Here is a 14,598-nt window from a genome sequence, read left to right as displayed (position 1 = left end):
GGGGGGCAGTCTGATAATCTACACTCTTATTTCTTTTTTCCTTGTTTGAGAGACTGCCAACTACCGATATCAGTAACAAATAATGGAAGACACTAGATAAAAATTCAGTAAGATGGACGAGCATTCAGATCCTTGGTGTATGCTGAACAGCTGTGATTTACTTTTTGGTTGCCCTCAGTTAAATGCATTAGCACATAGGATTATAGGACTGAAAAGGATTCAAAGAAAGCACCTTATCTTCCTGCATAGATGGGTGCTTTGAGAAACCACCTGAGCATGATGTTTAGCCAGTAGAGATGCCTTCAGGAATCAGGGTCTAAAAGAGAGAATGCAGAGTGTGATTCACTGCAGATAAAGCAAGGGGCGGAAGACAAAGGTCTGTAGGAAAGCTGTTCGCTGCTGTCTTTTGCTGACTGCTGGGGACTCTCATCTCTCTGGTGATATGGGTAAAACATTGAATTCTGCATCTGCCTACCGTTACCAGGGCAGTAATTAAAGCAGATGTATTAGTTGTAATTACAGCAAGTGAGGTATGATCTGTGTAGTTAGCGAGGGGAGAGACCAGGGAAATTGCTAAGTCAGGAGAGGCCCCTTAGTGCTAGTGGAAAATTTAATATGCTTTGTTTAAATTAAGTCTCCTGCATAACAATCAATTTATGGTTTAAAGGTCAGGGGAGATGGATGTAAAAATTATTAAGCGTTCATTTCGGAGACCCACTCATTGATATTCTTACTCTGAACAAAACTGTAGCATAATGTTTACAGAGTAAATTGCAAGTATTTTAAGACAAAACACGTGAAGATTGTGTATTTAGTACTTATTGCAATACACAAAGCCCATTTCTAAGCCGTAAGAGTGTAGTGTTCCCTCTTCCAAACACAGCGTGACTTTAGTGCCAGGCTCGTGTTTGCTCACAGGAGACATTTGTCCAAATCAGAGCTGATTTGTAAGATGAGGTTTTCCTACACATCGAATCAAAATGTTTTGCAGTTTGTGCTCCTACCTTCAACTCTTTTAACCCACAGTCAAACAGGGACTCCCAAAGCTGGTAACCTGGGTTAATTTTTTGTCTCAGCGTAGGCATTTGATTCCTGCTTTTGCCTTTAGTTGTGCTGTTTATGGTCTTTGCCCATCACGGAGGGAGATTGGTTGTGAACCTGCTGAGAAGAGTGGGCATGCAAGTGCCACCCGTGTGCTGCAGGGACTCAGCAGCCCAGCCCCTGAGCTTGCTGAAGCAGCTGAGAAAAATCTTTACTGAGGCATATAACCTTAATAGTGCAACCCAGGGCTTTGTCTTTTTGCAGCCTTGTTCCATGATTGCAGTTCAGTGTTCTTCAGTAACCTGCCTTATTTATTCCCCACTCTGGACCCGTCACAAAGCTGAGTGAATAACTTCACTTTTTCAGGTTCCAACAAACAGCATGATGGCCCAAACATTCAGTGTAGATTTTAATATGTGTGTTTTGCCACATCCCTAACCAAAACCATGGGTTACTTAAAGAAAAAGTGCCTGCAGGGGCACTTTTCACTGTATCATATTTTGTTTAACTGTGAGCAGGGGGTTGGTTGTCCAATTAACTGTCTTAAAAATAGGTATTTTAGAAAAAGCTTCCAGAAATGAATTTCACAGACTTTCTGAATTGACTGGTAGTTTGTCAGCTGATGTAAATCACCAGTGCACCACTGAACTAATAATTTACCCTTGTGGAAGATATGTGCTGCTGTTTTTCCTTGTGAGTAGGTGGGACTTTAATAGCTGGAAATGTATCTGCTAACAATTTGCCTTCTCTTTTCATTCATGAAAATTTTAGCTCCTCGGGGTTAATTGAATCAGGAAATGTCAGTATCTTTAGATTTAATTTTCCTTATTGATGCAGATTCTAGAGTAAATTACTATTGTGAATACAAAATATGGTTTAATTTGGTTTCTGGGAAATATTTAATGACCAGAAAAAGAGAAGGTTGTTTGGAACAAGCCTTGAATAAATTAAGAGCCCCCTTTAACTAACACAGCCTTCTTGGCTATACCAAACCTTTAATGAACTATTTATAGAGATGTGCATATTTCCAGTCTATTTTAAAATGCTGAAAAGGACAGTAAGCAAACCAACCTACCCACCAGTTTGCAGAGGGTAGGGGCAGCAAAATGCCTGCACAGTGTTTAACTCGGTGGTAATTATATGTCACAAACCTAGAAAACTTAGAGATGGAGCCAGGAAAATTCCACTCCCCAAAGCCTTGGGCCAGATGCTGAAAAGTGCTACTATCTTCCCAGCAAGCACAGAAGGCCCAAAATGCAGAGAAGCCTCACTGAAAGGCATCTCTGCACTGGCATCCCTGCTATAAAGGTACTAGTCGTTGCCTTCACCCAAAATGGGTCCGGTGTCAGAAGTGGAGAGCGCTGGCAGCTCCCATCCACTATAATGGCAGCTATGAGGTTTTCTGAAAAAACCTACTATTCTTGCCAGGTTTCTATTTTGGCTATTACTGAAGCCGTTTGTGAGCAAAAGTCACTATTAGGTACTTGCACCCTGTTAAGTTCCCCACTTCCAAGGCTTTGTGTTTCATGATGGCTTGACTCAAACTCCATCCGCTACACTTTTCCTTTCTAAAAAGATAAACTTCTTGCTAACCTTGTCTTTGTGACTACTTTATTTCTTGCTACTGAATTATTTATTCCTCTTTAAGCTCTGGCGAACAGCTCCTGCTTAATAGTACATTATGACTTAAAGAGCTGTCAACGCACAAGGGGCAACTTGAAAAATACTCTGTTTAGTGGCTCTGTCAATACTCTCTGAATTACCTTTCCTTCATTTTTATGATCAAGACCACATGTTGGAAGGCCAGAAATGACCTGAGCAGCACACTTCAGTAAAGGGATCTTTAGTGTACTAAAACACAAAAAGATCTAGCAACTAGATATGTTTCTACAAGAGGTAAGATGTAGATTTTTAGCAATGAGCTTAACTTTCTAAGAGAGCTTGTGGATTCTTTATCACTTGGAGTCTCAAAATCAAGATGTGATGTTTTAGACAAATTCCTGTCTCATCTGCCAGCTTTGGATTGGAGGCAGGAGTAGGGGATGAAGTTTGGTGCCCTGTGTTACACAAGTGGTTTGGTTATATCGCAGCAAGTTTCCTTTTCGGCCTTCTGGAATTCTTGCCCAGTTTTGCTTTCTACCATCTCTGTCTTCCTCGAGCCCCCACAGAACTGGCTTCTGTGAAGCATCTGTCATATCCTGAAGTAACCTCTAACATATTGATTTAAAGTAGATTTCGGTTTCAGAACAACCATGTTGTCCTCAAATCAACCATGCAAGATTGGAGTCCAAGACCAAAAGCACCCGTGTCTAGAAGTGTATCTTCTGCAGTTGCTTCTTTTTTATCTGGTATTTTATGACTGATTAATTTTTGTATGTTTTCTAGATATTGTGCAATAATGGTATAAAAGTCAATTTAGCACAAGGCTATACTCCTGGCACCCCTCTCATATGCCCACTCCCATCTCCCAGGTGATTTTGGGCTGAGGCTGGATTATTTGGGCATCTAGAGAGCTCTGGTGTAAGAAATGCTGAACACTCCTCCCACTTTCCTGTTAAATCACTTCTGAAAATTGCCCTTGCCTCTGATCCTCGGCATCACCTACCACTCTGCAGAGCATTATGGAATTTGCCAGGTTAGGCAGGCACGCTCTTAAGGACAGATATGATAAGTAGCTCTCTGGGTAAGTGAGCTAACGAAGCTTGCTTTCCCCCCCCCTTATGGATGCACGGCTTATGTTGGATTCTCTGGTGTCCAATAATAGTTGATAATACTGCCCGTCTTTCAGAGGGCAAGGATACAGTTTCCCTCCTTTACTGGCCATTGATTTGCTTGTAGCTTTTAAGAATTTAGTATCTTCAAGTTTTCTATCCCTATAAATACAGATCTATAAATTTCCTTGACTTTTGCCAGTGGTACAAAAGGCATTGGGAGATGGAGGAGGACAAAGTGCAGTAGACATAGGTGCATATGCCCACAGACAGGTATCTTTGGGAAAACAAACCAAAAATTTCAGGTGTTTTGTAGAATTATAATGTGAACTACATTTTCTCCCACTAAGGATCAGTGTCTGATGTACAGAAAACCCGACATATTAAAAAGTCCTTTCCTACAATTTTGTGCTGCACTTCCTGTATAACAAGGTAAAATCTTGTAGGTTAAGCCTGTCTGTCTCGGCCTTTCTCTGAAAAAATGTTGGGAGAGTCTAAGATTGGGGGTTTTCAGAGAGTGATCAGTGGGCCAACATCTGTCTCCTCTTTTACCCCAAATAAAGGTAAATAAGTCGAGCTGCACATACACCATATAGCCCACTGAAGAAAAGGTCCAAGAGCCGTCAACTTTTAGCAGAAGTGAAGCCCACGAAAGCACAGACAATAAAACAGCCTGTTGAGTGAGGCTCAGCCCTAGGAGGGAGCTTTTACCATAAGATCTCCATAAACCAGCTGGAGCAACACCATGTCAGGCGCTCCTTGAAGATAGGCTGGGATGATGGTGACGTGGCACATGTGTAGGGTCATGTGTGGGCAGCTAGTGGACAGACCTGTGGCTGCTGCATCTCAGTGAGCTTCGGCCACTGGAGAGGTTTGGCCATAAAGAACCTATTTCAAGTGGAATTACTACAGTTGAGCTTTATGGTCAAAAAGACATGAGCTGCTGCTGTAGATTTATAATGAAATCTGTAAGAGAAGAGCCAGAGCTTATTACAGGCTTGAAAAAAGTCTTTTCCTTTGCAATCACCCACTGGCTGTTCAGTTTCTTGCTGTCAAGCTAGTGGCTTAAATAAGCGTGGGAAGGAGAGAGCATTAGCATAATAATTCTGTCAATTATCCTGTGGCTGAATGGTGTAAAATAATAGGTGAGGGAATGGTAAAGCATTGGTTTCCCTGCATAATACATATAGCAGCAGTGGAAAGGAGATGTAGTGTAGTATGTCCAACTAGACAGGCAACCTGCTCTTGCTCTGGTGCCTACAGGAGCTTTGCCGCCAACATCTATGTGACCTGGTGGCAGTTCCCAGCTGGTGTCTTGTGTTATTGCTGTGGCAAAATGATGCTGAATACAGCTTTTTTTTGGTGTCCAAGTCAAGAAGGGTCTTCACCATGAGAGCAGGATGGACAGAAGTGCTAGTATTGGTAGCTTGGCCCCTAGCCAGCTTTCCACTGGCTGGACTTATGACTCCGAGTGGCTTTGTGCACCATCAGCTCTGCCTCACCGGGTCCCTGCTGTCCAGGGTCCCTTGGGTCTGCTTTTGCTTGGAGCTGCTCAAGAGCAGTTTCAGAGGGGGAGAGCTGCAATGGCCTTTCTGGGAACAAGGGCAGAAAATAGCTCAGTGTAGCATTCCCAAAGCAGCTATTTAGACCCAGATTATTTTTGAGTATTCTGCTTCAAGACATGTAGCTAGCTGCATTTTTTTTTAAAGTTAACTTTAATTTTTCTCTTTCCTTTCCTCCCCCTGCAGCTCTCTGCTGTCAAAACAGTATCTATGCAAAAAAGGGGTTATTTATAATGCCAAACATTAGGAAAATAAGTTGCCTGGTGCTCTGGGGATGCCATTGACCACAATGGGAACACGGGGACTTTGGGAGCCCTGACGCATGTTTGCAGAGGTTTTCACCAGACAGTTGCATTGCGAGTCACGTGAAGTGGTGGTGGTGAAATGCTGCCGATGACTTGTTAGCGTCTTACACCCACATTGCTGGGGTGGGAGTGATAACACGTCGTGTTTTTAGAGATGTCCTCAAAACACTGCGCAGACCTGGAGTTGTCCTCCTTCCGCTGGGCCAGTGGGGGTCATGCTCCCCTCACGCGGCAGTGGTACTGCCTGCAGAGGTGGCCAGCCCTTGGAGGTGACAAGCCCTTGTACCTGTGGGTTGACCCTTCCGTGGTTCAGAAAGAGCTGCTATTTAGTGTGGTTTTGTCAACCCAGCTCAGTTTAGTGGGAACAGGCTGGGGAGGGTTTGTGTGAGGGGCTGATGATCCTCCAATGAGGGACAGTAATGAAGAACTATAAGTCACCTCTGTAGGGAAAAAATATTATTATAATAAAAATGTTATGAAATATAATTATGATAAGAAATACAATTATGATAAACCAGATAAAATACAAGAGGGGAGACCCTCACACAGGGACATGCTCTTTGCATGCTCGTCCCCCTCCTGAGAGAGCAAGCAGCCCTCATGGTCTGTAATGCTGGTTGTGAAAGAAATAAAAACTATAAAAGAAGTCTTTAATTTTAGTCAGGGTAATCTAATGCCTTAGCCAAGTGGTGGTAAATAGCACAGTACCACCAGGCTCATGTGCAGGGATGTAGGGAAGCTTTCAGGGAGGCCCATGCTGTTGTTTAACGCTTGTTTATTGATCAAACTGTGAGGCTGATCTAACTGTCATTTTGAAGAAAATTAAAATTACTTACTTGTATGTGCTCTCCTAGGAAATAAGGGCAGGAGTGCAATGGGCTTTTCTGTCCTAGTACCCTGCAGATCCCCGCTTGCTGCTCTGTGTTCCTGGCAGCTGGTCTTCCGGGCAGCTTGGACTAAATCTTGGGGGAGATGGCGTAACTCTGCTGACACCAATGGTGTTACGTTTATGAAAGACTCCAAAACCTTAAAAAGAAGCAAAAAAAGGAATTTCAGCTGTTGTACACTGGATAGGCCCACTAAGTAGCTATTCTCCTAGAGAGATCCTTGTGGAGTGAAGGATTGTTTTAGTGGCAGGATTCACCAAGGAGCAGTGGCCTGCTTCCCTCTGGTTTGCAAATACTGGGAGATGGCAGATCAGTAATTGTAGCTTCCAACTAATACCACTTTTTTTTTTTTTCCTTTTTTCCTTTTTTTCCCTACATGGCCTTCTGGCATGCTATAAAAAGGTCTGGCACAGTATTTAGGATGAGGTGGCTTTGAAGCAGCAGAGTCATCAGGATGTTAAACCTTGATTTCCTGTGTCTTGAAATGAACTATCTCTCTTTCCTTTTCAGAAAACCCCCACAGCTCATGCCATGAAGGAGGAGAACTTCCTTCGGCGCAGGTTCTCCCTCTGCCCGGCCTCATCCACCCCTCAGAAGGTCGATCCTCGCAAGCTGACGCGCAATCTCTTCTTCGGGGCTGACAACGACATCTACCCGCTTAGCCCAGGTGGGTTTCTGCTGCACTGGTGCCGAGCGTCTCATTTCTTGCTGCAGTTGTACCACCTCTCTCGCATACCCGAAACTTGGTGTAGACCCTCAGGTGCTTGACTGCAAATAGGGTGGGGGGTTTTGTTTTTTTTGTTTTGTTTTTTGTTTTATTTGTTTTTTGCCAGGAATCAAAGAGAAATAAGTTAATGTGGAAGCGAGAGAAAGCTTTTCCTATGGCATGGGTATCACCGGGTCCCAGTCGGTCCTGCTTACCCAGTGCTATGTCTTCCACTGCCATGGTGCTAAGTGATAACTGAGGGCATCAGAGTTGGGATTCAAAGCCCTTAGAACACTGCATGGTCTCATGTTTCAGAAATGATTAGTGTTTTGGGGCGCTTATGCTTTGAGGCACTTGGTCTGTTTTGCCTGAAATGTCAGGCTCTTTTAAGCTGTTGCCTGGGACGCTTTTCAAACTCTTAACAGCAGCTTTTCTTGTTCAGGTCCAGAGCCCAGGATAAATATTACAAGTGCAGACTTTGTGATTAATGGTCTGTAAATATCTACAAGCACTTTTCCCAGTACTGTTGTCAGTTTGCAGTGAACTGCAGGCTTTAAGTGTTCTCTTTACATTTTTTTGCTTTGAATCTGTTAGACAGCATCCAATCTAGAGGAAATAGAGCTCATTTTATTGTTTCAGTGCTTGTTACTTGCAATAAACAGTCAGTTGAATCTCTTCCGTTGATTGCAGTCTACGAACAAGGCTTCAGCTCCAGTCTGTAAACAAGCGCCTCAGGCTTGGTTGAGGGAGCCGTTGCAAGTTTGCAGAGCTGTCATTTGTGGTTGCCATGTCAGTGCTAAATCATCAAACCTCGCAGCACCTTGGTGAGGTCTTGAAACGCTGAGAGGTAGAGAAAGAATATAGCGTGCGTCAAAAGCCTTCAGTGCTCATCTGTGCGTAACGCTCAGCAGGCTCTCTGGGCTTTGCAGATGTCAAGCAAAGCCAGGCTTGGGTTTCAGGAGCTAATCATCTTTCAGTGAAAAGATTTCAAGGGCCTCTGACTTTGCAGGTATCTCTATTTGTGGGTCCCTGCTTCAAGGCAATGAGGAACCTGTTTTCAGCAGTGCCAAACAGTCCTGGCTGCAGCTGAGATCATTGGAAGCTTCAACAACCTTTTCATCATCAAACCAAGGACAACTTAAACAGGACACCTAAAATCTCACATGCCTCAAACCCGTAGGGACTTCTGAAAAGCTAGCTGCCAATACGTATAATCCGTACAGATATGTAGTAAGTAACAGCCTGACCAAACAACCTTTGCAGGGCTTAGCAGGACAAGCGCCACGTAGTTCTCCAGATTAACCTCCAGTGCTGGCATGAACAAGGGGCACAGCCCTCTTCGTATACCAGAAGAACATAGGCCAAAGAAACCTTTTTAAAGGGGAGAACGCCCTTTTTAATAAGCAAAAGTTACTGCTTCAGCTAGGGGATGTCTGTGCAGAAGGTGTCTGGATTTCCCTTTCCCTTTCCTTCCTTCTCCACCGTGCTGCGTCGTCTCTGTTTGCCTCAGATTTCCTGTAAGAAGTATCTGTCATTCTTCACATTCAGTCGCTCTTTGCTATGGCTTGCTCCTCTTTTTCTCTTTGCTTCTCCTGCCCTGTTTTCCTCTGAGCTTCCCTGCTTCCCTTGCACCTTCTCCATTCCTTGTGAAGGATGCGACTATGGATAAGCTGTGGATCCCGAAGCTACTTCCAAGCTCTCTGTTCCCCACTTTTTTCTTGTTTTACATGAACTTTCAGTTCTTGAGTATTTTCCACTCAACCATACTTTGCTTCCTGGTCCCAGCAGACTTTGTTCACAAGCAACTTCCTTCCTCTTTCTTTGACTTCTTTCCTCTTGTTTGCATATGTAAGTTTGTATTATATAATAACTAAAAAGTTTGAGGAAGACATGTTATCTGGTTTGTAAACTTCCTTTAAAGAGAAAGACATTAATTCATGTCCCTTGCCCGTGTTGTCTTTTCACATAGCAAGGAGGGGAAAGAAAAGCTCTTTTTTCTTTCTTTCAGTAGGATGTTTGCAAGACATCAGAAGTTTATTGGAGGGGTAGCTAAAAAGTTTTAGGGAGCCTTTTTTTGTTTTTAATAATTGACTAGACTGTAAGGTCACATGGTGTCTTTAAATAAAAATTTTTACTAGCCTATTTGCATCTTAAAAGAAGCACTTTAATGAATATGAGAATTTCACTGTGATAGATGCATGGAACTAAATTTCAGTCTGGTGTACAGCATGTGGCTGATATTTACTGCAGTAATGTTCATGGAATTGGGTCAGGTCTATTGCTGATAGATTTGCCACACATCAGAGCCTGCATTTTCTCTTGTAGTTGACCAGCTACTTTATCAAAACATCTATAAAAGAATTGCTCTTGCTGTGTGGAGCTAATAGTGAATCCTTCAATAACCCAGTAATTTTGCTTACCGCTGATCAGTCACGCTTGCTGTGTTATTCTTTACAATAATTCTTCATAAAGAGGAAAGGAAAATTCACCTGTAGGATTGATGCACAGCAGAAAACCAAGCGAAGGAAATAGTCTGTCTTCTGAAAAGGATCTGGATATAATAGGATAAAAGAAGGTATCAGTCATTCAGCTACAACCACCAGACTGGAGTGTGAGAAGTTTTCTTCATGCTGTGTTGAAGCCTCTTTCCATATTCACCATTGATCCCCTCCCTGAAATCCTGCCCATTACTTGACACAATACTTCTGGGCTACTTTGTGCAGGACCTGTACTGGCAAGCTGTGCTAGTAGCCAGCCCTTTAAGCCTGAGAGCGCCTCAGGTCTGCTTCTGGTGTGGGTATTTTCTTTGGTCAGGGAGATAAGAGCTTCTGCTTCCATAGGCAAGTTAATATTTAGGTCCTTTTATGTTTTTATGTGATTTTTCTCTTTACTTTCTCGAGGTGGCTACGTATCTTGTGCTCTGGGTGGGACTGGCTCTTTTGGGCTTCCGATGCACTTAATTATGCACGTGGCTGTTCGAGAAACTCACAGAGAAGGGATTCAGTGTCGCTGGCTTTTCAGACGAGGGCTGGCGCTCTCCCTCTGCAAGGCTACAAGCCTGCTCGAGACAGCTAAGACAGCTCCCCTCCAGCAAGTAGCCTTTCACTTGCAAGTGCCAATATGCTTAATGTGTTTCACATAAGGAACTAGTATATGCCGCTCCAGAAAACTGTTTTATGAATCTCTGTAACCAGTGTGGATAGGAGTGAACAACTGCATGTTTTTGTTCTTCCTAATACCCTGTGAGGAATGGTCCAGAACCTCGGAAACACCTAAAATCCCATTGTTTAGGTGCAAGTGCTTTCAACTGTGTGACTGAGAGAAGGCAAAAATCTCTAATGTCCAGGCCTTTGGTATGGATATCAGCTTGGAGCAAAGCTTCCTTTAAGAAATGAAACATAATGAAGAATGGATGTGAATTCTGTTATGCTAATAGATGCCTTTCCCTCAGAGCAGGCAGCAGCTGACTCCGATTAACTTTGCTTGAACTTTTAGACCATATGTTACTTTCCCATACAAGCATGGAAAAAATCTCTTCATGGGAAACAAGTGCAAGAACTATACGGCTTTGCCAGTTTATTCCAACCTCCTCTGCCTGCATCTGGGAGAAAGGAGGCTGTAGAGAGGAAAGTGCCATCGGAGAAGGAAGAGGAATGGGAATTCAGGTCCTAGTCCGTGCGCAGCAGTTCTTACGGCCATCACACTTGTCACGATGGCACACTGGGGCAGGCAAATATCCGACCCCTTGGGAATTTCCCCTAGCCAGTCTGCCTGAGGATATCAGGTTTCTGAGTACTTTTGCTAGAGACTGGTGTTCTAAGGGGGGAGTGATAGGTAAGAAACTAGGTTGAGATCCAGGTTCCCAGTTCCTGGGCCACCTTCCTGTGTGACCGCACAGCTCTTCCACCCGCCTCTGCCTCAGCTCCCCATCTGGATGATGCACGTGCTTCCCTCTGTGCTCACACTTGGAGGTAGTCGCCTTCTGCATCAGCTTGTTGTCCCTCATGTCCCATGGTGGAAGTGCAGAATGGGACTATGAGCATACTTATTTTTCAGTGAGCTTCTGCCACTAGCTTTTCTCATGGTTCTCATGGCTTCTTCAGTGGCTCTGCTGAAGGCTGCAGGAGACACTGCAGCTTCTGACTTGTCTGTGGCAACTCCTGCTGACTTTGGGAGAGCCAGGGTTTCCCTTGCTGCTTTTGTATTTGGTGTTGTTTCCAAGACTTTTCCACACAAAGGTTTAAGTGCATCTCTCACAGTTCCCATGTTTGCAGCGTACTGCAAATGGATTATATTCCACTGTCTTGGTGGTTCTTTACCGCAGCCAGTATTGAATCTCTAATTGCTAGCAATTTGGAAAGGAAAACTACATTGCAATTGGATAACAATGACTGTCTTGGCACTAAAAAGCTCGTCTAATCAGATGCTACTTTTTGGCTTTTTTTTAATAGAAGCTCTGCGCTTTCTTTTACTGTAAGTGCATGATTACAGTTGGCAGAAAGAACAGCATTTGTCATTTCATTTTATTGCTTGGACCAGGACTACATATGTTAATGCTAGTATATAATGTGTATAATATACTGAGAGTTTAGTATATTTAGATAGTGGAAAATATGTATCTCCCTACAATGATTGGAAAATGTCGTGGTTTTCATAAATGCTACTTATTAACTGAAACTGTTTCTCATTGTAACAAATAATTTGGTTGGAAGACATTGATCTGCAATGTTTTTTCTTAATTATGTCTAGGTAGAGTTCTGTCTTCTGTAACACTTTATGATCATGGCTATTATTTGTCAAACAAAGCATGCTATCAAGCGCATCTATGTAGAGTTGCCAGATACTGACCAAGGAGGCTAACGTATTGAATAGCTTCTTATTAACTGGATACCGTCTATTATTTGCTCTGAATGAGGCATGAGATGTGTAAGAAAAAAAACAGACTGTGATAATGTAATTAAAGATTGCATCATAGTACAGACACACGAGGGGGCTGATTAAGGATGCATAAGCAAGCTGATTTCTGGTGTTTTCTAGCCTTTGCTTGCAGGACTCTGCAACCATCACGTTGTTTTGCAACCATCACGTTAGTTTACCATAGTGTTTTCAGACATCAGTTTTGAGCAGTACTTGTTGTATAGCCCTACCACGTAGGCCTGGGTTATTTCAAGCTCTCTGAGGTCCGTGCGTGTGGTGTCAGTGTGCCTGATGTTGCTCGTGACACCTGCTCTTGCTTTCTGTTAGCCGTGGCCCTCCAAGGGCCCTAAGTTAGCCATGATTTTTCTACAGAAATCCTCCATTTCTGAATCATGCTGCTTTGTTGCAGGGAAGGACGTGGAAGGGAACAGCCCATCAACGCTGAAAGATGAGACACCGCAGACGCCAAACTCCATCAGTAAGGTACTGGGGGAGAGGGACGTGACCCCGCTCATGCTTTCATTTCTCCTCAGGCCGACTTATTAATCAGTTCTTACTCTCTTATTTTAAAGTCATTGAGAAAGCATTTCCCTCTGTTCCTGCGGGAACTGTGCACACATATTTTGAGAGAAGGAAAATGAAGGCTGGGTTGACATGGACAAGTCCATGCTTTCCTCAGTCTTGACAGCATCTACCGCGCCAGAGCCGTGTTTATCTGGGTCTCCTGTGGCCATGCGTTAGGTGTGAACAATTACGGATATAAGGTTGATTTTGTCAGCAGAGGTGTCTCCTGCTGTTTCTGATCAGCAAGGCAATCGCAAAGCTTGATTGTTTTGGAAGAGAAAGCTTTATTTAGTATTTAATGTATTGCATATCATCCGAAACCATGAGTCCAGATCCAAGGGGAGGGCTCTGGGACTCAGTGCAGCAGAAAAGGAATGCAAACTAACCAAACTTTCCTGAACCCACCATTTTCATCCAGCCCATTATGGAGAGGTAAAACTGGATCTAAAGACTCTGGATCTGGGTGTTCAAAACCTGGCTGTAAATCTAGAGTTACTGAGTGCCTGAGTTTGATTTTCTGCAGATATGGAATCAACATTTTAATCTAGGTCTGGCTTTGAGACTCATGTACAGGGTTTTTGGCTGCAGGTCCCTAACATGTTTCTGGAGGATAACTAGAAATAGAACCAAAGCCTGTTAATAAATTTTTAACTAAATTTATTCAACTATGAAGTTATAAAATGCAAATGGCACCAGCTGACATGAAAATATAACACAAATGAAACAGCTGGAGACAAATGATTTCTTATAATATACGACAGTGGCTCTGCATCTTCAAATACATTTGGCTGTGCTTCCTGGGAGCTTGCAGACCATTGTGCAGGGTTGCCCTGGCAGAGGCCAGCATGGGGAGGTGACGACCAGAGAAGCGGTGAGCACGCAAAAATGGCTCGTGTTCATGTGTCCTCTGCTTCTGCTGGAGCCTGGCCAGCTGCAGGCCAACCTTGGTTTTGCTTTTTCAGGCAAGTTGGTTCGTCACAGGAACCCAGCCTCCTACTTAGCCTGGCGGTGCCAGAAACAGAGCTGTGGAAAAGTCAAAGGCCTAGGCAACTGCGTCCATGGCTTGTTTCAAAGCCCGGTGTTTCAAAGGTGGCGTTAATATCACAGTGACTCAGGAATATAAAGAGGAGGGACTTTTTCTTTAATCTCTGGTGGAGCCGGTCAGGGTGGCCACAGGACAGTGCAGAGCACGGAAATGCTGTCCTAGCTGGAGCATGATTTCTCAGGTACATGGCAAACACAAGAGTAGGAGTGCGTTTCTGAGAGAGAGCACAGCCCAGACTCTGATTTTGCAACAGTCAAAATTCCTCTGGCCTAAAAAGCAGATATTAGGGCCTCACATCCCTCAAATTCAACTTTACTACTCACTTCTGGTATTGCAAGCAATTTGGCAACTGAATGGGCCAGAGCTAGGTTTTTTTTTTTCCTGCTTGACCAGTTTGCTTAGATACATGGCATTGGATTTGGAGACCGCCAGCAGTGACTTTGCAGCTCACTGGGCCTGTGCTGGATGCCTGTCTGTCTCGCTTCGCTCCAGTTCACTGTGCCATATTGCACACTGCCTTGTTCTTCTGCAGCCCAGCAGTTCTTCTGTCTTGCTTTGCCGAATCAGCGATAGGAGGGAGTCCCCACTGTGTGCCGTGTCTTACTGTACAGATTTTGGCAAACTGATAGTCAATTAATATTGAATTTTTCATGTCTATTTGACTCTAAGATTATATAATGAAACCTTATTATGAGTTGTCCAGGACTATAGGTAGCAATCTGAGTATTTCAGTTTAAAAATAAATAGTGATTTCACCAGCTTGAACTGAAGGAAAGACTGTGTACTAATTGGGTCATGTTTAGATTGCTAGAAGCAGAGGGGAAATAATTTTTAGAAACCACATTGTAGGGTGTACAGGT

The 14,598-nt window shown here is 43.5% G+C and overlaps 1 protein-coding gene across 4 annotated transcripts in view; it reads left to right on the top strand.

Annotated features, from left to right (window-relative positions):
* OSBPL5 (oxysterol binding protein like 5) overlaps positions 1–14,598 on the top strand; it is a 118,885-nt gene that overhangs the window by 54,379 nt on the left and 49,908 nt on the right. For 3 of the 4 annotated variants that reach the window (XM_067296032.1, XM_067296031.1, XM_013957937.2), the window contains exons 2-3: positions 7,017–7,173; positions 12,539–12,612. In XM_067296032.1, the coding sequence (XP_067152133.1) occupies positions 7,038–7,173; positions 12,539–12,612 (210 nt within the window). In that variant the 5' untranslated portion in view covers positions 7,017–7,037. Of the gene's footprint in view, positions 1–7,016; positions 7,174–12,538; positions 12,613–14,598 lie in introns of those variants that run through there. The other variant, XM_067296033.1, reaches the window with a different exon arrangement.

This window comes from Apteryx mantelli, chromosome 4 (genome assembly GCF_036417845.1).
Source record: "Apteryx mantelli isolate bAptMan1 chromosome 4, bAptMan1.hap1, whole genome shotgun sequence".
In the NCBI taxonomy this organism is placed as follows: Eukaryota; Metazoa; Chordata; class Aves; order Apterygiformes; family Apterygidae; genus Apteryx; species Apteryx mantelli.
Note: the sequence above shows the minus strand (reverse complement) of the source record. Positions and strands in the feature narration are given on the sequence as shown.